Genomic DNA, 25,852 nt, shown 5'->3' on the forward strand with positions numbered 1-25,852 from the left:
CTTGTTTCTATGTGATTTGCACTCGACATTTTCACCTCATACTGAGAAGTCTTTATGCAACTAGAATACCATCACAAAAGTGACCTCATTTTCCAGTAGGTTCATTTTTGGTGATGGCATCCTTTTGCAACATATCCCAGGCAGCAGGAAGATTTAATATTAATCTCACAAGACACCTGGTGCTTGAAACGGCAGGGGAGGCGGCCTGAGTGGTCAGCCGTCGGTAGGTCAATCCGCTATAACCAAAATCTGTTTTAAAGGGGTCCGTTGAAATGAGTGTTTTCTGTATTATTCATAAATCATCTGATATGGGGAAGAAATGATTTAGTCTGAAGATAGACACAAAATGCTGGAGTAACTCAGCGGGTCAGGCAGCATCTCTGGGGAAAATGGATGGGAAAAGGATCCATCCTTTTTCTCCAGAGATGCTGTCTGATTTACTCCAGCACTTTTGTGTCTATCTTTGATATAAACCAGTATCTGCAGTTTTTACCCACAAATCATTTAGCCTGCTTTGTTGATTTTTTTTTTAAAACTTGGGATATTATGAAGACAAATAAACCTAGGCTATGCAAAACCAAAGGTCTCATCATCTGAAAAGAGAAAACCGTGGATGATTCCAGCACATAAAGTGTAAACGCCCCTGCCATTTCCTTCCCCTCTACTTCAAATATCAGGGAATGTAGGGAATTGTCATCTCTATTGCCATTGGTCTCTTGCTATCCTTAAACCAATACGGCCTGCTTTTGTGGACATTTTTGAGGTGGCAAAGTTCACCTTTCATAATTCTTGCAATTGTTACTGTGCACAAAATCAATTAAAAAAAATTAGGTTTTTATTTTAGACCTAGGTCTGTTTTCCACCAAGACTTTGGTAGAAGCAAATAATGAACATTTAGTAGAGGTGCGGACACAACTATTGCAGCCAGCAGATGAAAACTGGGACTCTACTGGAACAAAGAAGATTTGGCGCTGTGAGAGCAGTAGATCACACACCACAATTGCCAAATATGCACAGTACCAAGCCTCATCATTCCAGGAATCATTGCGGGTTAGTTTTTTCCCACTGTCAGAGACTAAATGTGGCTCAGAGCAAAACAAAATGTATTTCATGTCATTCAGATTTTGTTCCTTTAAAAAAAATGGATCACCAGAGGAATGTCATTAATTAAAATACATGGAAAGGATAGGATACTGAAGGAAATGAAGAACATTGAGAAAATACCAAAGTTAATATTTTGTATTTTCTTCATTTCCATTGGTATTCCATCCTTTCCCTATGTTTTAATTAATGACATTCCTGTGGTGATTCTTTTGTAGAAGTATAACTTGGTATGATTTCAAAAGCTACTAGTTTATTCTAGGAATGGTGAAATAACAATATTCAAGTAAAGATTTCTGGCCATGAATAAAAATCCTAAATCGTTTTAATGTTTTTTTAATGCTCTGTGTTGTCTTCACATTACTGCTGTCATTGTTCGATTTGAATGAATGGATTTGAAGATAAAATTGGCAGCTCAAATATTATCAAAGGGGCCAAATGTGTCAGTTTGTAATTGATGTTGAAAATTCTGGAAATAAGAAGATTGGGTAACTTTGTAATATGTTAAATGCAAGATCATACATACTGGGGATGCACGATGGGAAAGAGGTAATTCGGAGAGGCAATAAATAGCTTTCGGAGGTGTTTAGACTATAAGGCATAGTTTGTTGAAGTAAAGAGAAACAGAACTTATAACCAAGGCTAAGGACAATAAATTGAATTGAGATAAATTGAGAGTTGTCAGCACATGGGAGGATGTTTTTTCAATTAATTAAGAGGGAGCAGAAAGATGGTTACTCGGAGAGAAAATGAGGATGAATGATTGCAAAGAAACATTGATGACTGATGAATTATTTAAAAAATGTTAAATCTGCTTGTAATCAGTTTGTTGGTAGAATATGTAAAGGCTGTGGGTGCTGTGAACCACTGAAATACCTTGGGTTCCCGAGTGTTTCCCAGTAAATACTGTGATGACCTTGAATAATCCAACTTCTTTGAGAAACTCGCCACTGCTCTACGAGATTGTCTTTGTTTGTTGCCCTATCCAGGTCAAGCAAATAATGCACTTCCTTCACATAATTGACGTTCCTTTACTTGCAGGAAGAAAATGAGAAGAAGAATAGCCATCATAAAGACCAATCAGATAGTGAATCCACATCTTCTGATAAGTATGTTTTACCATTCAAAAATAACAAACGTTTTAAAGATTAAGTATTTAGAAAACATTTACATTGGTAACTTTTTCTTTTTTAAATAGTGGTAGCAAAAAGAGGAGAGGTCCATTTAAAACCATTAAATTTGGGACTAACATCGATTTGTCAGATGAGCAAAAGTAAGTTTTTGCCTTTTTAATGTGGCTCAAACCCTGCTGTAAATAATAAAAAATGATATTTGATGCTTAGTAATCTTAATAAAGTATAATTGTTGTAAAATATCATAATGGAAGAATTATTCAACTCTATAATATAATCCCTCATCCTCCTGTGCTCCAAAGAATCAAGTCCTAGCTTGCCCAACCCCACCCGCTCAGCCCCTCAAATTAACCATTTCTCAGTCCACTTGCCCAACTGATCAAGATTTTGCTTCTCCAGGTGCTCTGGTTTCCTCCCACATTCCAAAGATGTGCAGGTTTGTAGGTTAATTGGCATGAACTTAATGGGCCAAAGGGCTTATTTCCGTGCTGTATCTATAAACTAAACTATTTCATTGTGAAAATTGGTGTTCTTCCCTTTCTTTTGCTTCAATGTGAGAAGGTTTCTGTAGAATCCTTTGAAAGTTGCTAATTCCTTTGTCCCTGGAGAGCAATAGAGCAGATACAGGAGAATGTGGCGAATGTGTATAAATGATTTGAGCATATAACTGAGTCAACACGTCTGTTTCTAACGGCACCGATAATTTTAAAGCTGTCGGTGATGTATGAATTTTGTTGCACTGTTACACGTTTGTTGCTCATTGCTTCAGGTGGAAATCGCAACTTCATGAATTAACAAAATTGCCTGCCTTTGTACGTGTGGTCTCAGCAGGAAACCTGTTGAGCCATGTGGGCCATACAATCCTTGGAATGAACACAGTCCAGCTATACATGAAAGTTCCAGGAAGCAGGACTCCAGGTCAGTGGAGTGGTGGTCGGTCAAATTAATTACTGTTAGCTGTAGATAAATACGAAATGAAACAAACCTTATTGTTTAATTTTGGAATTAGGCTTTTTGCACCACAAATTTATTCTCTGCATTCTTATGCTCCTACGTTTATTGATTCATGTACAAGAACAGAAATTGGTGCGGAGTAAATTAATTAATAACTAATGTTTATGCATGAGATTGAGTCCCATGTATCAGCAAATAAAAGTGAATTTTACAGCACTCCATGACTATCCATACCGTATTATTCTTTTCACCCTCTATCCACTCAGTGGAGAATTAAATCTATAACTTTTTTTATTTGGACAATCAAAACAAGACTGAAGTTCAAAAGTTTTATTTTAATACTCTTTAAAGATAATTTTCTGAAGAATCTTAACAATAATGTTGATGGAAAAGAGCTAGCAATAAATATACAAAGTAAATATAGAAAGGATGGAACTATGGATGGGATATAATAGGGAATTGTTTAATGATATGTCTGGTTGACTAATGGCTATGTTTGTAAGAGATTTACTGTTGGTTGAGAGTCAGTAGAATTTACTGTTGGAGGAGGATAGAGCTCAAAAAGCCTTGAATGTGGCAGCGCAAGTTGATAACATGGTTAGGAATGCATCTGCAGGTGCTGGAAATTTGAACTAAAAACCAAAAATGCTAAAATAACCCAGAGGCCAGGCAGTATCTGTGGAAAGAGAAACCGTTAATGTTTCCGGCCTGAGACCCTTGATCAGTGCGAAAGGGATGAGCAGGGTATTACCTACAGGGGGAGGTTGGACAGACTTGGATTGTTTTCTCTGCCAGGCTGGAGGTTTGCAGGAGACCTGATAGCTATATGAAATTATGAGAGGCATATAAAGTAGAAATTCAGCATGTTTTTTTCCCCAGGATCGAAAAATCAAATATGAGAGGGCATGGCTTTAAAGTCAGAGGGGCAAAGCTTAAAGGAGATGTGCGAGCAATTTTTTTTACTCCGAGAGTGGCAAGTGCCTGGAACGTGCTGCCCAGGGTGTGATGGTGGAGACGGATACACGAGTGACATTTAAGAGATTTTTAGATAGGCTTATGTAAGGAATGGAGCGATATGGATTAAGTGCAGACAGATGAAAGTTGATCTTGGCATTATGTTCAGCACAGAAATTCAAACGGTGGGTGAGTGCAATGGGTGGAATAAAGGGAATTTCTCTGATGGGACTAAAAAACTATTGTTAAAAGCAAGCTTTTTTGGGTGTCGAATGTGTTGCTCATTTTGTATTGTCTGGCTGACAGGGACAAGCTCAGCAGGCCAACAGATAAAATGGAAATAAAAATGGAGGGGATGTGGGGGGGATGACAAAAATAGCAGGTACTGATACAAAAAGAAAGAAAAATGTGAGTTATCTAAACAAGCAGAATTTGATATTGAGGTTTGTGTTGAATTGACCAGGGAGTTATGGAGGGAGCGATCTCTGTGGAAAGCCGAAAGGGGAGGAGATGGGAAGATGTGGCCAGTGGTGGGATCCCGTTGCAGGTGGTGAAAATGACAATAGACAATAGATGCAGGAGTAGGCCATTCGGCCCTTCGAGCCAGCACCGCCATTCAATGTGATCATGGCTGATCATCCCCAATCAGTACCCCGTTCCTGCCTTCTCCCCATATCCCCTGACTCCGCTATCTTTAAGAGCCCTATCTAGCTCTCTATGTCGGAGGATTATCTGTTGTATGTGACGGCTGGTAGGGTGGAAGGTGAGGACAAGGGGGACTCTGCCCTTGTTACGAGTAGGGGAATGGGGAGTGAGAGCAGACCTACGGGATATAGAAGAGACTCTGGTGAGAGCCTCATCTATAGTCGAAGAGGGGAACCCCTGGTCCCTAAAGAATGAGGACATCCCCGATGCCCTGGTTTGGAACACCTCATCCTGGGTGCAGATGCGGCGTAGACTGAGGAATTGGGAGTAGGGGATAGAGTCCTTACAGGAAGCAGGGTGGGAAGAAGTGTAGTCGAGATAGCCATGGGAGTCAGAGGGTTTGTAGTAGATGTCGGTCAGTAGTCTGTTACATGCGATGGAGATAGTGAGGTCCAGAAACGGTAGGGAGATGTCGGAAATGGTCCAGGTGAATTCGAGTGCTGGGTGGAAGTTAGAGGTGAAATGGATGAAGTCAGTGAGTTCTGCATGGGTGCAGGAGGTAGCAACAATGCAGTCGTCAATGTAGCGGAGGTAGAGTTTGGGGATAGGGCCACGGTATGCCTCGAACAAGGATTGTTCTACGTACCCTACAAAGAGGCAGGCAAAGCTGGGGCCCATGCACGTGCCCATAGCTACACCTTGGATTTGGAGGAAATGGGAGGAGAGAAACGAAAAGCTGTTGAGGGTAAGGACCAGCTCGGCTGGGCAGAGGAGAGTATCGGTAGATGGGAATTGGTTGGTTCTGCGGTTGAGGTAGAAACGGAGGGCTTTAAGACCTTCCTGGTGGGGGATGGAGGTGTTGAGTGACTTTCTGTCCTGGGCCTCCTTCATTGCCAAAGTGTGTCCCACTGTAAATTGGAGGAGCAGCACCTCTTATTTTGCTTTGTAGTTTACACCCCAGTGGTATGAACATTGACTTCCCCATTTTCAGGCAGTCCTTGCTTTCTCCCTTTTTCTCCTCCCCTTCCCAGCTCTCCCACAGCCCACTGTCCGCGCCTCTTCTTCTTCTCGCCCCCACCCCCACATCAGTCTGAAGAAGGGTCTCGAACCGAAACGTCACCTATTCCTTCGCTCCATAGATGCTGCCTCACCCGCTGAGTTTCTCCAGCATTTTTGTCTACCTTCGATTTTTTTTCAGCATCTGCAGTTCCTTCTTAAACATTTCAGTAAGCAAAGTTGTTTGATGTCGATCCCGTCTGTAAAATTGATGCTAATTTTTCTAATGGGTCAAAGAGAAATGTATTGAAAATTGAATTTTTATTTAATACTGCTTTGAAGCAGGTTTTGAAAATCTACAAATTAGTTGTACAATTGCACAGAACGCATGTTGGAAATGTATTTTTAAATAGTGTGGAAAAATAGAAAAGGTGCACATCTCTGGTTTTAATTTACACTTGGTCCTTTTTGTAATTTATCAGTGTTTTTTTTAAATTATAGGTCATCAAGAAAACAACAATTACTGCTCGGTTAATATTAATATAGGTCCTGGAGATTGTGAATGGTTTGCTGTGCCTGAATCGTATTGGGCAGTCATGAATGACTTCTGCGAAAAGTAAGAATATTTTTATTGTAAGAATAGATGTTATAGAATGTGTAACTTTAATTCTGAAAATATAGTAAAAGCATAACGGTGTAATTACATACAATTACATATAATGACATGGCAAAAATGTCCCAAAAATGTATCCTCGAGAAGTAGAAATGAACATAAAGAGTGGAAAATGAGAGAATTCTGGATAATATATATTTTTAAATCACATTTATATTTTCTTTGCCAGGAATAATATAAATTTTTTGATGGGCTCATGGTGGCCGAACTTAGAGGATCTTTACGAGGCTAATGTACCAGTATATCGTTTCATTCAGCGCCCAGGTGACCTGGTATGGATAAATGCTGGTACGGTGCATTGGGTTCAGGCCATTGGATGGTGCAACAACATAGCTTGGAATGTCGGCCCTCTGACAGGTACCATTATTGCATCTGACAAACCAATGCATGTGCTATTTGTATATTTTGATCCATAGCTGGATTATTGGCAAGGTTTTATGATTCATTAGCAAGGACAAAATATCAAGTCAAGAGTGTTTTATTGTCATAGTTCCCAAAAGAACAATGACATCTGCAACTGCAACAGAATATGTAAAAATAGTACTCTGTAAATAAAATAATAAACAAAAAAAGTTCAGTATATATACATTTTTTACACACGCACACATTTTTCCTCAATAAATATTTATTCTCAATATAATAAATCTAATTTTAAGAATTTTTCATTTGATTCAGGGATAATATTTCCAGAAGAACATATGGAATTAGGTGTTTGTAAGCTGCTGTGCACCCATCTGTTCTTTAATATTTTATAATATATATTTAGCACGGGAAATTTGAACATGTTTGTAATACATGTTTAGCTCTGTAGAAACGGTTGTTTTTAAGTTATTTCTGCTTTGACTTTTACACTAAAAGTTAATTGTGCACCCTACAGCAAATCAATATAAGCTGGCAGTGGAACGATACGAGTGGAATAAGTTACAAAGCGTGAAGTCTATTGTTCCCATGATTCATCTGTCCTGGAACATGGCACGTAACATCAAGGTGTCTGATCCAAAGCTCTATGAAATGATCAAGTGAGTGTTTAATCTGCAATGAGCGGAATGCATGGTTTTAGTTTGTCCTGAGGCTTTTCAAAGTCAAAGTCAATTTTATTCGTCACAGCAGCGATACACTTAAGAAGAACACACAATACACAATAAGATTTAACACAAACATCCACCACAGCATTCTTCACTGTGATGGAAGGCACAAAGTTCAGCCAGTCCTCCTCCCTTGTTCACCTGTGGTTGGGGCCATGAACAGTCGAACACACTACACGACTTGGAGCGCCCGAATCGGCACTTTCTTGTCGGAGACCGCGACTTCGGGATGTTATAGGCCGCAGGTTGGCGGTCGGAGCTCTTCTCCAGCGATCCCAGTCTCCGGAAGGTAAATCCATGCCCCGCCCGCGGCTAAAAGCTCCGGAGACCGCGGCATCAGGATGTTATGGGCCACAGGCCGGCAGTCGGAGCTCTTCTCCGGCGATCCCTGGCAAGGGATCCCAGACCGCAATGGAAAGTCCATGCCGTACCTGCTGTTAGAAGCTCCGCTTCAGGATGTTGCAGTCCGCAGGCCAGCGATCAAAGCACTCCTCTTCGGTGACCCCCGGCAAGGGTTTGCCCGCTCCGCGATGGAAAAAAGTCCACGCTGCGCCTGCTGCTGATGCTTGGGGCCCGACTCCAGGAAAGGCCGCTCCAATCCAAGCTGTTAGGCCGCGAGAGGGGAGGCATGGAAGCGACATGGAAAAAGTCGCCTCTCCGTCGAGGGTGACTGAAAGAACAGTTTCACCCCCTCCCCCCCCCCCCCCCCCCCCCCCCCCCCCCCCCCCCCCACCACCACCCCCACACAAGGCACACCGAGAAACACCCAAAACAAACACTTAAACAAACCAAAAAAAAAAACCAAAAAAAAGTCGAAATAACGGACACGCTGCTGTCAGGGCAGCCAACGTGCAGCGCTCCCACTGACACTTTGAACACTTTTCCTCAACCAAGTTTGTTTATAAATGGCGCTGATAGATTTTTAATAAAGCCATGGATTAGCCATCTTTTCATGTTTTAACAGCAATTGGGATTTTTAAGATAATTTTAATATGGTCTGTTGTAGTCTAGAGACTGCCAGTCAGGTTAATTATCTCCTCACTTTACTCTCTCCTCTACAGGAGCATGTTGTAAAAGTACCCAAGAACAGCATAAGCTAGCTGGCAAATCATTGATGATATTAATAAATTTATGTTCAAAATAAATCTTAACTGTTTAGTTTAAGGTTAAAAAAGGAAAATATTTATTTACGAAAGCATATTCTTGAAGCTATCTTCGGAAACTGGTATGAAAACTAAAGCCTTTATCAAGGTAATCAAATGATAAAGGGCCATTTAATGTTAGGGTATTCTTTCTTATATCTGTTCATTTTTTTAATCATGCAACAATCTTATTTTTAAATGGTGGTCAAATCTGTTAACTAAATACTGATTCGGGAAGAAAGAAGAATTATGGATTCCCTTTATTACTAGATCTGTGTATAAAATGAAACACGACATAAGAATATTGCTAAAAATATAATTAGTTTTCACTTGAATATACATTCAGAGCAGGATTTAGGCACATGGCCCCTCACTTGCTTTGCTGTTTAATAAGATGTCCCTACTTCAAAGGGGCCTTCCTAGCTTCCCAATCTTCCCGAATATCATGCACCTTAAATATCCAGGCCCCCATCCTGCAGTCCTGCCTCTACAAAATAATCTATCGAAAATTGAACCTCTGGTAAGTCATTTTAGACAATAGGTGCAGGAGTAGGCCGTTCGGCCCCTCGAACCAGCACCGCCATTCAATGTGATCATGGCTGATCATCCACAATCAGTACCCCGTTCCGGCCGCCTCCCCATATCCCTTGACTCCGCTATCTTTAAGAGCTCTGTCTAGCTTTCTCTTGAAAGCATCCAGAGAACCAGCCTCCACTGCCCTCTGAGGCAGAGAATTCCACAGACTCACAATTCTGTGTGAAAACGTTTTTCCTCATATTGAAAATAGATTAATATACACATGACTAGTTGGCAGGTAGAAAGAAGCTGCACCTCTTAACATAAAATAAACCTCTCATAAAATAATCCTGCTTCCATCTTTTACCCAGACGTTATTCAGTTAAAATATTACTTTGTAAATTCGCTGTGAGTCAAGATTGAAATCCAGGTTCAAAATGGATGAAAGTTAACTTTGTTAACTTTTTATTAACATGTCTAAATTCAGATCATATTCCCAGCATAGTGAACCATTCCTAATGTAGCAGTTCGCATCTTAAGTCAAAGAGCAATAGAAATATACCCTATTAGTGGAGAACAATTTGTCTGTTTAAAATAAATGCTGAGGCAGGCATGTTGTGGGGACTTTAGCTGGGAGCTGGGTGCCAACAAATGGATAATTTGAATTAATATCCAACACATTGGTGACTGCAAAAAGATTTATTCTCGCTAAAAAAATGTCTAATATCTTTGTGGTACATATTGTTGGAGACCATAGATGTGAAATGTATTAATCAATATAATCATTTTAATGAGATTACTCTGACCCCGTTTGAAAGCAGTTGGGTTTTTGAGGAAATCGACTGGCAAAGCGTCCCAGTCTCCTGTGTCGCATATCCGGCCCAACTAGTCTTAATCCCAGTTTTATCCTTTGAGTGATCATGAATAATTTATGGTAGCATTAAACAGAGGGAAGGTGGCCAACAGATGAGTGTGAACATTTACAAGGCTTCCATGTCAAACCATGCTTCTACTGTTTTACTGGTTGCCACAAAGTGACGGAGACCATAAACGTATTTGATTGCCTTTGTATTCTCTGGAGCCTCCGGTTAAAGTATGATGATATCTGCACAGAGGACAGTTGGGAGGGGCATTTTGCTCAAGTTGAAAGCCTCCAACGTGTTAATGTCTTTCTTTAGATACTGCCTGCTGAGAACCCTCAAGCAATGCCAGATGTTAAGGGAAGGTCTCATTAGTGCAGGCAAAGAGATTGTATGGCATGGCCATACAAAGGAGGAGCCTGCACACTACTGCAACATTTGTGAGGTCAGTCCAAGATAATGGCACCCTAAGAGGAGCCACAAATTTTCATTGATTTACATTTGTCGACCAAGACAAAGTTGGTTGCTGTTTTCATTCAATTTATTTTTCATTGCTTTTCACTCCTAGCGCTCTTCAACAAAAAATGCATTTCAAATCTATTTGAGTTGACTTTACAGAATATTGCTAAGAATAGTTTATAGAATTAAAGGTCACAGTGGCATGACGGGCACGGATTCTAGCAGCCTGGACTGAGTTCAAATCCCACCTGTGGTGGACAGGAAATTGAAATTCAGTTATTAAAACACATCATGGAATGAAAAGCTGTTATTAGTGATGGTGAAATGGTGCAGAATACCACTTGGTTCATGGTTATTAAATACTAGCATTTCCAGTCATGTCCGTTTCTTGTGATTAAATTTAAAAAGCAGGCAACAAAATCCAAGTTCATAATTAGCTTTCTAAACATTTCTTATCATTTTTCCTGTCACGGGCCCTAAAACAGAATGAATTAGTGTAGGTTAAAGTAATTGCCAGTTCTGGATATTGAAGTATCTTTTCTACTTTTGTCGCTTAACAGGAAACACAGTGAATAGCTGTGACTCATTGCAGCATTTCATTTTTAATAATTTACCCCAAATACTGATTTCAATCAATATGAATTTTATAACTTTGGGCAGCACAATAGAGTTGCTGCCTTACAGCGCCAAAGACCAGGGTTTGATCCTGACCACGGATGTTGTCTGTACGGAGTTTGACCGCTTAAGTTTCCTCCAGGTGCACTAGTTTCCTCCTGGACTCCAAATATGTACAGGAACAATTTAAAATTTTTACCGAAGCTAATTAACCACCCAACCTATTCATCCGTACAGCAGCCGTAGTCAGGTTCGAACCGAGGTCTCTGGCACTATAAGGCAGCAACTCTACCACTGCGCTACTGTGCCGCACAACTGGTGGGGTCCTAGTGGGGTGAGGAATCCATTTTAAGTTGAGCCTCAGATGGTTGTGCTGACATTAAAAAACTGGGAAAGAAGAAGATCTACTCTGTTCAACCTTACAGAATGGAATCAAAGTTGATGTGTATTACGGGAATAATGAGGTTGCCGTCTTGATAACAATTGGTTTGGCTATAACGGATTTAGAAACATTGAAAATAGGTGTAGAAGTAGGCCATTCGCCCCTTCGAGCAAGCACCGCCATTCAATATGATCGTGGCTGATCATCCGAAATCAGTCCCTCGTTCCTGCATTCTCCCCATATCCCTTCATTCCGTTAGTCCTAAGAGCTATATCTAGCTAGTGAATACATCCAGTGAATTGGCCTCCATTGCCTTCTGTGGCATAAAATTCCACTGTGGCAGAGAATTCCCCAGGAGTGGAGCTTTTGGAGTGAAGCGCTCCAATTTGGAGTGAAGCACTGTCACCATCTGTTTATGCTTGTTATTGCCTAACTTGTTACCCTGTTTATGCTTGTTATTGCCTAACTTGTTATTGCCTAACTTGTCTTAAATTACTAGTATATTTACCACAAAATATTGTTTTCTGACAATATGTTTGAGTAAGTACATGATTTATTGCTCATCTGTTGAAATGTTTTCTGCAGGATAATTTCAAATTTATCCATTTTTAGATGGGAAATGTTAACATTAATGACTTTGTTAACATTAATGTCTGTGCAACAGGTGGAGGTTTTTGATCTACTTTTTGTTACCAATGAGAGTAATTCACGGAAGACGTACGTAGTGCATTGCCAGGACTGCGCTCGCAAGGCCAGTGGAAACCTTGACAATTTTGTTGTGCTGGAACAATACAGAATGGAGGACCTGATGCAGATCTATGACCAGTTCACATTAGTAAGTTCATTCAATACAATGTTCAATATATGTGTAAAGGGCTCATTCCAGCTACAAAGCTCAGTAATAGCCCTGTCTCACGGTCCGAGTCCACCCACGAGTGATCCCGAGTAAAAGAAAAAATGAAACTCGTGGTTTTCTACGAGATTCCAAGTTTATGTTCCGGAGTTTCAACGAGTTCCCACGTGTATGTCTAAGTTTCGCCGTTTACTTCTCATTTCTGCGATGTACCAAGTTCCTCTCCCGAGTTACTCTTGAGCCAACAACGACCACCAACATGTGGAAAAATCATCACATGGATAAAAATTATGTCATGCAGTTTTGTTTTTTTCATTATAAAAAGCCTCCCATGACCATGGACAGAACTGCCCCGATGATCAGCTTCTCCGTGCCTCTTAGATGTAGCTGCATGCTTCTCTGGGACACCGCTCGATTCTCAGATTCTGCTCAGATGCGTTCCCCACATAAATGAACAAATTCTGACAACCCATTCATTTGTTTGCAAACTCCAGCCACAGGCAACGTACCTCGTATTTTTTCCAAGGGCGGTGCTGTGCGTAAATGACATAGAAACATAGAAAATAGGTGCAGAAGTAGGCCATTCGGCCCTTCGAGCCTGCACCGCCATTCAATATGATCATGGCTGATCATCCAACTCAGTATCCTGTACCTGCCTTCTCTCCATACCCCCTGATCCCTTTAGCCACAAGGGCCACATCTAACTCCCTCTTAAATATAGCCAATGAACTGGCCTCAACTACTTTCTGTGGCAGAGAATTCCAGAGATTCACCACTCTTTGTGTGAAAAATGTTTTCCTCATCTCGGTCCTAAAAGATTTCCCCTTTATCCTTAAACTGTGACCTAAACCTAAAACATGGTGATGTCTTGTCATGTAATTAACCGCTGTGTGTTTGCAAACAAAAAAAACAGGTTTAACTTTATATCAAATCGTTGCCTATCATTGCTACAATGCAATAAATGGCATTTAAAGTACTTGGCTGTCAAAAAAAGCGCACAGCGTAAAAGTGTTTAAGAAACGGACTGCAGGGAGAACTTGAAAGCTTTTGTAAATCGATTAAATTCGGGTAGAAGTTGAACTCAAGATTTAAATCCCCTGAAAGCTAGGTTTCTTAACACAGGATAGATGTTCTGCCAGAATGGAGTTGCTGAATAAAATCGTCTCCCGTTTTCCTCCGTTTCTTGCATAACCTCGGCTTGCCAGCTTTATTTCACACTGCGTGATCTGTGTAATATATATATGTGTAAAATAATAAATTGACCAAGAAGGTCCAGTGGTCTCCCCTGTTTGTTTAGTTTAGAGATACAGAGCAGAAAGAGCCTCTTCGGACCACCGAGTCCGCGCCGACCAGCGATCCCCGCACATTAACACGATCCTACACCCACTATGGACATTTTTTTACATTCACCAAGCCAATTAACCTACAAACCTGTAGGTCTTTGGAGTGTGGGAGGATCTCAGAGAAAACCCACGCAGTTCACGGGGAGAACTTACAAACTCAGTACCGACAGCACCCGTAGTCGGGTTCAAACCTGGGTCTCCAATGCTGCATTTGCTGTCAGGCAGCAACTCTACCGCTGCACCACCGTGAATGAAGGCCTGTTTTAAGTATCAAATAGAGGAGCTGGACAGCATCTCATACAGTAAGTATATTCTGATTCAGTATTGAAAGTTATTCAATTTCAGAACTTAAAAAAACTAGGCAGGATCTCGGCCCCGCACTCGCTGCCATTGTGCAGCAAGGAGGCGGTGGCGACGGACTGGGCGCTTGAGGTGGTGTCTTGGGCAATTGGATAAAGCTCGGGGTCAGCCGAGCCACGCATCATCATCGGCGGGTTGAGATATTCCAGGGCTGCCACGGTGGTGTGCCAGCGGAGCTTGCTTGCGCGGCTGCCGTTAATCTCCATAATCAGGTCCCGAATGCCCTTAGTACTTGGTCGCCGCGGTAGCGTTGCAGTTCAACATGTCCATACAGCGTGCAGAGCCAATCTACAATGGCTATTCATTGGCCTTGCCTTCGTAGCGCCAATCACTCCAGAGATTCACCTTGTAGGACATTCAGACCGTTGGAAAGTCAATGCAAACAGGTGGGTTCTGCACATCCATCTGCCTGGGGCGCGCCCTCGGCAAAATTCGTCCACCCCATCTCCCTCCCTGGCGTTGCGCTAATTCCCTCCAAAGGCCAGCAGTTTGGGATGAAGAGGAAGCCTCCCTTCGGTGTGACATGTACTCCGAGTTGCACCAACATACTGCTGGTGCTGCAAACCAGAGTGAAATGGAGGGAGCCTCGCTGCTTAATGCCAAAGTTAGATGTAGAACTCACGTTTCTCTCTGCTTCATATACGTGGGAATTTCCTCAGTTTGGTCACTTTTCACGCGTCCCTCCCGGTGTTAACCCTTCCCATCAATGCTTGAGCTCCCATCTTTGCTTCAGCTTCAACGGCGGCTCTCTCCCATCGAAAGTATCCAGGTTAATTTCAGACCCCTATATCTATCCATCCATTCATTCATTTTCCATTAAGATCTGACTAATCTTCAACATTCTGGCACTCAGGCCAAACCCACGAGTTACGAGTCACTATGGTAAACTCACGGACTACTACGGTATTACAACGAGTTTAAAAGTTTCAAATTTTTCCTTCAAGAGTAAATTTGACTCGTGGAAATCTTTCAATATGTTGAAAATTTTTCGCGCGTTATCGAGTTTCCTGAGTACCTGCCGTTAACGATACGGGCCGCTAAGTTACGTCCATGAGTTCCGACGTTCCCGCTACGTTAATTCTACGTAATTACCACAAGTTTGATTTGTTTTTAACTATGGAACACTCGTGGGTGGACTCGCACTGTGAGACGGGTTTAAATCTAGCATTATTATGTTCAATGTCTTGGCTTTTGTCTGAGCTGTGCAAATCAGAATGAATCCAGTTCAGTGTTTGCTGAGTTAATTAATCTCTGGATACCCTACAGCTTCATGAAGTGCCCAAGAGCAAGCAAGGGGAGAATCGATCAGGGTTCTTGTTATTTAATTATTACATAATGACCTACACTTTCTCTCCCTTCGCCCCCAATGTAAATAGCATTTCTGGTTGTGATAAGATTCTCAGTTATAACATCTTCCAAAATAGATGACTTGCTAAAAATGTTTTATTTAATTAGAGAACGGACTCCTCGATCAAGGCGTTAGATTTTGGTTAGCTGTTTTGAAATTAACTAACAAAATGGCACAACCATTTTGAATGAAAAAATGCAACATATAAAGGAGAAAAGGTACAAAGTGCTGGAGTAACGCAGCATGTATGGCAGCATCTCTGGAGAATGTGGATAGGTGAAGTTTCGGGTTGGCCCCTTTGTCTGAAGAAGGATCCCGACCCAAAGTGTCACCTATTCCTGTCCTCCAGAGATGCTGGTTGACCTGCTCCAGAACTTTGTGTCCTTTTGTGTAAACCAGCATCTGCAGTTCCTTGTTTCCACAAGGAGAAGAGATACACAACTCTGAAATGGAGAAACTTGCTCATTAGCAAAATAACAAAAAATCCTTCTTTATCTAATAAACAAAATGTATCAAGATTATCAACCTAAAATTAATGAGAGATGAGACAGTTTTGTTGAAAAGCAATGGGAAAGGGACTTTGAGCATTAAAAAAAAGTAGTCGTGTATGGTTATTTGACAACTTTCCCACTTTTGTGTTTTACATTTCTTTGATTCTTTAATATGGATGTTGTGTCTCCTGTCCCGCAATTGCAGCACTAGTTGATAAATAGAAGTCAGCTCCGAGAACCAGGTGGACTTCCTCTTCCTTATCCCCTTTCACTGGCATGCCATCTCCTGGTTCAGCCACTCCAAACCTCACTCGTTATCCCTTGTGGTTCTGCAGCAAACTTTAGTCCACTGCTGATTTATTTGTTTAATTTCAGCTAACCCTATTAGAAATATGCATTATTGTCACTCCCCAGCAGAAAGCCTGAGCTGCAGGTTTAGGTTTTTTATTATATTATTATTGTTACATGTACCAAGGTACAATGACAAGCTTTGTTCTGCAAAGGATCAGATGTACCATACATAGATACAATTAGTTCAAACTCAATACAATAGGCCAAGCAAAGGGGAAGATATGGCATTCAGAATATAGCTCTCAGCAGTGTAATGCATCAGTTCCTTAGACAACATTCAATGTGCCCAATGGGGTAGAGATGAATCCAAGACTAACCAAAACTGTTTAGAAGCCTGATTACAGGGGGGAAGGAGCTGTTCTTTAGTCAAGTGGTGCATGCACTCAAGCACAACTGATTTGAGAAATGCTTTCTTTGGGTGATAGTTGGGAGTGAGAAATTGCGAGAGACCAAGCCTGGGGGGAGCATCGGGGGGGGGGGGGGGGGGGGGGGGGGGGGGGGGGGGGGGGGGGGGGGGGGGGGGGAGTGTCCCCCTCCCATTGGTACGGAACATTTGCATTTTTCAGCTTGAAATTTTGTAATATGGTGCATAGTGTAGCGAGTCTTTTAACTTACACTTGAATGCAATATATATGCTTTAAATTGGATTGGAGCCTTTTTGAAAGGGGGGAGGCTGTGCGATCACTGATCACTGGCCTTGGGGGTACCCAGTGAGGGAGTGGAGCAACCGAGTGGGGAGAGGGTGTGGAAGAAGGGTGTGTCCCCTACCAGGGTAGGAACATTTTGAAATTTGATGTATTAAAATCATGTTTTAGTGCACTGTAGAAGTATGATTTCAATGTTTTTAGTGTGAAGTATTTTTAAGAGGTAACTTTTTAAGGGGTAACTTTATCCACACATAAGGTGATGGGTGTATGGAACAAGCTGCCAGAGGAGGTAGTTGAGGCAGGGACCATCCCAACATTTAAGAAAAAGTTAGACTGATGCGTGGATAGGACTGGTTTGGAGGTATGGACCAAAAGCAGGTGGCGTAGCTGGGACATGTTGGCGGGTGTGGGCAAGTTGCACCGAAGGGCCTGTTTTCACACTGTATCACTCTATGACTACATTATACCTCCACCATGCATGAATGCTTCAAAATCAAGTGATCGAGTTTTATTGCCATACACTCAAGCATAGAAACATAGAAAATAGGTGCAGGAATAGGCCATCGGCCCTTCGAGCCAGCACTGCCATTCAATATGATCAAGGCTATTCATCTAAAATCAGTACCTCTTTCATTTTTTTCCCCCCATACCCTTGATGCCCCAAGAACTAAATGTAACTCTCTCTTGAAAACATCCAGCCTGCACTGCCTTCTGTGGCAGAGAATTCCACAGATTCACAACTCTCTGCGTGAAGAAAGTTTGTTCTCATCTCAGTCCTTACTGGCCCCCCTTTATTCTTAAACTGTGACCCATGGTTCTGAACGCCCCCAACATCGGGAACATTTTTCCTGCTGTTACAGTGAAAATCTAGCAGGCAAGCAGGATGCTTTCACCAACCACCCCCATTTGAAGTCCACTATCTTCCACCGTTTCTACCCAGTGCTTGATACTTACTTCCAGCAGCCACTGGTTGTCCTCCAGGATGCACCGAGCCGCAGCCTGATCCATGCCAGTCACCTGGGCGAATTCGGCACAGAGACTCTCACGGCAGCGGCGCAACGCTTCGACGCCTCCTACAGTCCGGGACTCTTGCACTGAGGCTGCTCCATGGCCGGAGCTGCAGTGAGCGACTCGCCAGCCCGGCAAACACTCTCCAGCCCCGCTCCCCATCCCCATCTGTCCCCGCCGCTGCTTCCGCTTCCAACACCCGCGGCCCATGCAGTTGATATGAGTTTTGAAATTTTCGTTGATCACAGAATTTCTCACAACAGAGCGAGAGAAATTTGTGATCAGCGTGAGAATTTGGTGAAATGCGTGATTCTCACGCTCAATGCATGGGAGTTGGCAGCCCTGCCTCTCCCCTCCCACCTCTCTTTCCCCCCCCTCCCCCCCCCCCTCTCCCCCTCTCCCTCCCTCTCCCCCTATAGCTCCACACACTCTCTCTCCCTCTCTCTCCCCCCCTCTCTCCCCCTCTCCCCTCTGTCTCTCTCCCCCCCTCCCCCACTCTCTCACCCCCTCTCTCTCCCCCCCTCTCTCTCCCTCTCTCTCTCTCTTCTCTCTCTCTCTCCCTCCCCTCTCTCTCCCTCTCCCCCCCCCCCCTCTCTCTCCCCCCCCCCCTCTCTCCCTCCCTCTCCCTCTCTCTCCTCTCTCTCTCCCTCTCTCCCCCTCTCCCCTCTCTCTCCTCTCTCTCCCCTCTCTCCCTCTCTCCCTCTCTCTCCTCTCTCTCTCTCCCTCTCTCTCTCCCTCTCTCTCTCTCTCCCCTCTCTCTCTCCCTCTCTCTCTCTCTCTCTCTTCCCCTCTCTCTCTCTCCTCCCTCTCTCCCTCTCTCTTCTTCTCTCTCTCTCCCTCCTCTTTCCTCTCTCTCTCTCTCTTCTCTCTCCTCTCTCCCCCCCCTCCTCTCTCTTCTCACTCCATTTCCTTCTCTCTCTACACCTCTCCCTCTCCTCTCACCTCTCTTTCTTCCCCCCCTCTATCATCTCTCTCCCTCTCCCTCTCCCCCCTCTCTTTCTTTCTCCCTCCCACCTCACTCTCTCCCCCCCTGGCTCTCTCTCCCCTCTCTCTTTCTCCTCTCTCTCTTATCTCCTCTTTCTCTCTTGCCCCCATCTCTCTCCCTCCCTTTCCCCCTCTCTCCTCTCTCTTTTACCACTCTCTCTCTCTTCCCCCTCTCTCCCATTCTCTCCTACCCTCTCCTTCCTCTCCACCCCTCTCTTCCCTCTTTCTCCCCCTCTCACCCCTCTCTCTCTCCCCCCCTCTCCCACCTCACTCCCACCTCACCTCCCCCCCCTCTCTCTCCCCCCTACCTGTCTCTCTCCTCCCCCCCTCCATCTTCTCTCTCTCTCTCTCCATTCACGCCCCCTCTGTCTCTCCCCTCTCACCTCCCCCCCTCTCTCTCTCACCCCACTGTCTCCCTGTCTCCTTCCCCTCTCTCTCTCTCCACCTCCCTTTGAGAGTCTGTTCCTTCGGCACAGAGACTCTCGCGGCAGCGGCGCGACGCTTCCGACGGCACCGCGGCCCGGGACACTCGCACTGTCCGGAGTGCTCCATGGCCGGAGCTGCAGCGTCAGCGTCGCAAACACTCGCCAGTCCCACTCCCCGCATCTGTTCCCGCCGCTGGTTCTGCTCCCATCCCTCCCTCAGCCCCGGCTCTCCAACACCCATGGACCATGCAGTTTATCCGAGTTTTGAAATTTTCGTTGATCACAAAATTTCTCACCACTGAGCGTGAGAAATTTCTGATGAGTGTGAGGGCGTGAGAGTTTGCTTGAGGGCGTGAGTCTCACGCTCAAAGCGTGAGAGATGGCAGCCCTGGTCATATAGAAGTATGATTTTAAGGATTGCGTAGGAAAGAACTGCAGATGCTTGTTTAAATCGATGGTGGACACAAAATGCTGGAGCAACTCAGCGGGACGGGCAGCATCTCTGGAGAGAAGGAACGGGTGACGTTTCGGGTCGAGACCCTTCTTCAGACCCGAAACGTCATCCATTCCTTCTCTCCAGAGATGCTGCCTGTCCCGCTGATTTTAAGGATTGTTGTGCATAGAAATGTATTCTTATTTGTTCTTTCTGTTTCAGGCCCCTCCACTGCCTTCATCCTCATCTTGACAGGTATTGTTTTATGGACAGCTAGCAAAACATCATTGGTATTCCGGATGTGATGTCAACTTCCACTATGTTACACCACTGATTTTTGGCTATCCCATGTGGCTGCTGACTGAAAACTGTGTGTCTATGCAACCTTCCAAGTGCGGAGTGTCAACGGTACTGGGCAGGAGTGAAGCTGCTCCTATGCCAGGATAAATAAGTTCAAGTAAAGCTGGTTTAGCTATACCTATAAATAACTTTTCATATTTTGTATATATCAGAGCAACATTACACAAAGACTACTGACTTGAAGACATTCTTTTTGTAATACTTTATCTTGGGCTGATGAATTGTTTTCATCATCTTTTTTCATTCCGATTTTTCCCTTTAAAAGTACTAGCTTAGCTGGTCATTTTTGTATGGTAGTTAGGAATCTTAAGTCTCTCTTGAGGGCAACATCTATTAAGAAAATTTTGTAATGTGAAAAAGTTAGATGAGAGATTTTTTTTTTTTTTTACTGCTTTTATGTTTATCTGTCTTGTTATTTTGAAGCCATGATGTTTAAATTTGTTCCAGTTTCCTAGATAAACTTATCAGCCAAGTCACAGATAAATGGGTTGCACATAGACTAAGGAATAAACTTCAGACTTGTGATTTTTTTTTGTTTTTGTTTCTAATCTTGATGTAAATTTACACTATTTATAAATGCATATTTATTCCTTGAAAATATTTGTGGATGGAATGCTGTTATTTTTTCCCCAGAATACCTGCCATTAAAATTTTATGGAGTTCTGTCATTTCAAACACTACTCCTAATACGTTTTCTATGTATGAAATAAAAATCGTTGAGCATTGTAATCTTTGAACCATTTAACAATTTATATTCAGGGAAGATTCTTTCATAAAGTAAATTACATATGTTGGTGACATATGTCGAAAATTCAATGTTGCATGAGAAAACTCAGGGCAAGGTTTCCTTTGCTATCATAAATGTTATATGTTGGCCTAAAAAGTAAATGTGTGCTTCTCGGATATTGCCCACTGCCAATTGAAACTGTGCTTCATGAAGGGAGCTGATATGTTCCACGTTTAAAAATAACCCTGTGCTTGCAATTGAATTCTAAAGTAAATTTAAAACAAAAAAAGCAACATTTATTTAATTAGAACAAAGTAATTAAAGTTTTTCTATCTTCAGAATTATCTTTGCTCCATGAGCATCATGGAATGCTGTTACAACAGCCTGTGGTGTTAAGCAGTAACGCTCGAAAACTTCATTTGTTTATATAATTGAGCTGTATTGGAGGCTGATTTGTGTTTCTTTTTTCCCCGTTATAGTGGGAGGTATTTAACAAAAATATATAGATGTTACAATTTTGACTAGTCTTTTTTAAAGATGTGATCACTTTGTGAAAATATTTATTTCCCAGATTGTGAGATTTCACAGAAAATATTTGGTTTTGACTTTAAAAAGAGACAAATTTGCATTAACGTTTTTGTTTATTACTAAGCCTATTAAATGATGCTTGGGGAGAAACAGATTGTACCGCAATTGAACATAAAGCATAGATCCGAACTGTCTTCTTTTTCTTCTTGCGTATGGCGTGCACAGCCTAAAGTTGTCGGACAACTTGTTCTATTTGATCTTATTTGATTGTGCACGCCGGGTTGATTGCATTCGTCGAAACATGGCGGACCACGTGAAGGTTGCAATCTTCCAACCCAATCTGAACTGTCAACTGGCTAGAATAGAATCTCTAAGATAGGCTTAATTAGATCATTGGTCTTCTGATTGTACAGGCTGTTTTTCTTAACAGTCCAAGCTGACGATCAAAATATATCAGAAATAGCACTTTAGTGCCAAATGCATTAAAAAGTTCATGCTTTGTGCCTGGTTATGAAAAAATACCGAGTAACAATCTGGAGAATGGAAAGATAAAGGGAAAGAACAATGATAAATTATTTCTTCTGCAAAGGAATTTGTTTCCAGCCCTTAGCTTTGAATCTAAAATGAAATTCAAGTTGATGTGCTGAATCAATACTAAGGAACAGAATCAGTACAACCTTTCGCAGTCTGGTGTCACATATTGTTAGCAAGTTCAGACTTGTGTACGATGTTAGCTTCCTCTCCGTTTTGCAAGTGGGATTTTTGTTTACACGTTCCAAATGATATGTTATTATACCACCCAGTTGGGTTGAGACTGTGCCATTCTATGCCCCGTTTTTCCTTTAACCTTGTTCTGATCAAATACCAGTTTGAGACTCTTGAAACAAGTGCAATGCTTCAAAAAATAAGGTTGTGCTTGTATACTTCAAATCACAGCCCCACATATGAAAGGGGAATATGTTTATACAGCCCTGTCACTAAGCTGCCTTTCCCATTTCTATCTGGTTGTCTCATTACTGGAAAAAAAGTTAAACTCGTATTATTTCATCAACATCATAGATACAAGAGAATTTTTCCCTTCTTTCACCCAGTAGTTCAACTGTCACAGCACCTGTGTTAGACTCTTGTGTGATTAAGTTTTGTGGCTGCAAGCCTATATTGGCATTTCTACATTTGTTATATAACAGTTTTACTCACATTCAATTTATTGAACATAATGGTAAATCATGGAATAATTACATTTAAGCATAGTATTACCAATTAAATAAATTCTAAATCTTAAGCACTTAAAATGTAGTATTCAAAATTATTTATTTATATTTAAACTGGAAGTCCTAGAATTGAACAATATAGGTTATAGAGAGATACAGCATGGAAACAGGCCCTTTGGCCCACCGAGTCCACAATAACCATCAACCACACATTTACACAAATCCTACGCTAATCTAATCCAACTTTATTCTCTCCACGTTATCAGTAACTCTCTCAGGATACTAGCAATCACCGAAACAATCTGGGGCAGTTTGCAGCAGCCAATTAAGCTTCTTTTGAATGTGAAGGGGGGGAAATTTGAGCACCCAGAGGAAACCCATGCAGTTACAGGAGAATGTGCAAACTCGGCACAGACAGCACCCAAGGTCAGGATTAAACCTAGGTCTCCGACGCTGTGAGGCAGCGACTCTCCCAGCTGTGCCACTGTGCCGTCCCCTATAGGCATGCAGCATGGAAAATAGATATTTAGGCCATTTATTTGCATTGGGGTAAAGGCGGTTAATTAATTTGTCAAATAGAAAGTCCATTTTTTCTCTATATAAACTTCCTAACCCTCATTATATTTATCTCAATCAGTAGAAATAACATTATCCCATTACAGTAAAACCACTCCAAATTTCAAATATTTTCATAGGATAGTTTAACCTTCTCTGCTGCAGCTAAAATAATATTTGGCCTTTTCTCACCTTAAAGCTCATCATCTCTGGTGCTAATGAATCTTGAGATTATAATTTATTTTCCAAGGGACTGATTGAATTTGGAAATGCATCGCAATGTGTTATAAAATATCAAATTGTCTAATCTCAGAATAGTACATTTAGGATTTAACCAAATCTTGATGCCACCAATATTTTCTTAAGATGACCGTTTTATTTTAGGTAGTAGTCATTTGCTTATTGAGTATTCATTGATGTATTTAAACATCTGTTGTATGTTTAGCCTGATGTCTAGAAAAGACGATGGTGAATTTATATTTGCTATCACTATGAATCCTGCAATATTTGAAACTGAAAAATCATGAGTGGAAATTCAATTTCAATCTTGATCAGCGCTACTGACGCTGTTTTTAACCATGCAAACTTTTTTGATTGAAGATACATTAACTATTAACTTGGATGTCTACTATGCGTTGCTGAGGTGGGCATCAAACCTGAGAATTTATGTATTCTGGATACTCTTGTTATCTACAATAACATCAGGATTAAAATGAATATATTTTACCATCTCTATCAGCAACAAAGGCTTCATCCTGGAGAAATATGCAGTCAGATTTGATTCTCTCAATTTCCGCAGCACTGAAGTCTGAATAGCATATTGTTGATTTTTGTTTTAGTCTCATTTGCCAAATTGTATAATTGGAAAATTTATCTTGCTGACTGTGCATGATGCCTCCTTTGGAGTTACTGATGAAAATGGTGTTCCACCAGAGTCTTCAAAACATTTCACATTCTTTTGTGTCCCCAAGTGAAATATTTTTTGATTACACTTCTGTGAAGTTCTTGAAGACCATGATTGCATGAAATGAGTTATTAATTATTCAGTCTGATCTTACTACTGATAAATTGATGGAAATAAGGGAGATGATTTATTTGGTTTATCCACCTAGAAATTATAAATGTCTTGCCTTCCTAAACTGCTTCATGGATACATTTAAAGCTTCCATATCTACTTATCTGTCTCACATGTTTGCATGAATTTCTAACCCAATGATTTTCTTTTAACAATATAACCATGTAACAATTACAGCACGGAAACAGGCCATCTCAGCCCTACAAGTCCGTGCCGAACAAATTTTTTTTCCCCTTAGTCCCACCTGCCTGCACTCATACCATAACCCTCCATTCCCTTCTCATCCATATGCCTATCCAATTTATTTTTAAATTATACCAATGAACCTGCCTCCACCACTTCCACTGGAAGCTCATTCCACACCGCTACCACTCTCTGAGTAAAGAAGTTCCCCCTCATATTACCCCTAAACTTCTGTCCCTTAATTAATTTATTTTTATTTTTATTGGTATTTCAGCTAATGTTCCTTGTACTGATATGCAAGTATACTTTATAGCTGCCTGATAGTCTCTAATTCAGGTTGTTAAGGTGCATTGCTGCAATTCTTTCCCGTATCATAAATAATGTAGATTTTGCCATTGTTAGGGTTGTCTTTTGGATCTTTTTGCACTGCATTTAGTTTCAATATTTCCTTTTATGTTGTGCTGAATAAGTCCAAAACTTTTTCACTTCAACATCATGTCTTCAGTAAGCAAGTTTGTTACAAGTTTCTTTTTGTTGTTATTGTTCCATAGTGCTACTTATTAAATGTCAAATATTATGCCTTCTCTTTCAATTGCACTGTTTGTCTCTGTATACGTCACAGATGCTTATTTTTCCTGTATCTTAATTTTTATATTATCAGCAGGTGTTTCTGTGGAGTAACATTCTGATGGCTGTCCAACATCATCATAAATTATGGAGGGTCCTGGTGCAAAATGTCATCCATTCATTCCCTTCATATATTTGCTGCCTGACTTGCTAAGTTCCTCACAGCACTTTGTGTTTTGGTATGACATGATAAAAGCCTATATCGGATAATGAGCTCGGTTTTGAAAGAGACCAATCTTAATTCTACAAGATTTCCATGGATCTCACTCCCGGAAGGAAGACGGGAAGAACTGCTTCCTGACTCGTCTGCATAGTTTACTCTGTGTTCTGTTTTGTTTTCCTCAGCAATGAGTTCATCAGCTTTATTTCTTCAATTTGGGCATTCGTAGACATGTTTTATTTCAGCCTTCCAGAAACTGTTGAACATGTGTAGATCATACTTATAGGAAGGTCACATTTTCATTATGCATTCGCTTGACATTCCAAGATATTTTGCGTGTACCTGTAGGCTAAAGTTTAAGTATTTAACTCTAAACACGCCAACAACCTTTTTAATGTCCACTCTGTGCTCTCTTGAGTATGAAACCCAGCTCTCAGTTATAGGTTATAGTGCTAAGGATGCAACTTGACGGCATTATAATCTTGGTCTTTACAGTGATTAGTATCAATCTTGTTTAAAAGATAGCAAATTCTTGCGAAAATGGTCTTCCTTGGGAACTGTAGTATGTGATCCACACTGTGACTGATTATGGTGATTTATCAAAAGCTTTTTATGTATGTTTTTCTTTATTTTACTGTGTTTTCAAAAAATTATCTTTTGAATTCTTG

At 41.5% G+C, this 25,852-nt stretch overlaps 1 protein-coding gene across 2 annotated transcripts in view; it reads left to right on the forward strand.

The window, feature by feature from the left end:
- The window catches only part of kdm6a (lysine (K)-specific demethylase 6A), a 195,270-nt gene extending 174,423 nt beyond the window's left edge, over positions 1–20,847 (forward strand). For both annotated transcript variants that reach the window (XM_055644641.1, XM_055644642.1), the window contains 10 exons: positions 845–1,050; positions 2,143–2,210; positions 2,300–2,374; positions 3,004–3,152; positions 6,285–6,399; positions 6,626–6,813; positions 7,334–7,475; positions 10,378–10,504; positions 12,180–12,350; positions 19,981–20,847. In XM_055644641.1, coding sequence (XP_055500616.1) covers positions 845–1,050; positions 2,143–2,210; positions 2,300–2,374; positions 3,004–3,152; positions 6,285–6,399; positions 6,626–6,813; positions 7,334–7,475; positions 10,378–10,504; positions 12,180–12,350; positions 19,981–20,010 — 1,271 coding nt within the window. In that variant the 3' untranslated portion in view covers positions 20,011–20,847. The remainder of the gene's footprint in view (positions 1–844; positions 1,051–2,142; positions 2,211–2,299; positions 2,375–3,003; positions 3,153–6,284; positions 6,400–6,625; positions 6,814–7,333; positions 7,476–10,377; positions 10,505–12,179; positions 12,351–19,980) is intronic.
- The last annotated feature ends 5,005 nt before the right edge of the window (positions 20,848–25,852 follow it).

This window comes from Leucoraja erinacea, chromosome 13 (assembly GCF_028641065.1).
Source record: "Leucoraja erinacea ecotype New England chromosome 13, Leri_hhj_1, whole genome shotgun sequence".
Taxonomy (NCBI): Eukaryota; Metazoa; Chordata; class Chondrichthyes; order Rajiformes; family Rajidae; genus Leucoraja; species Leucoraja erinaceus.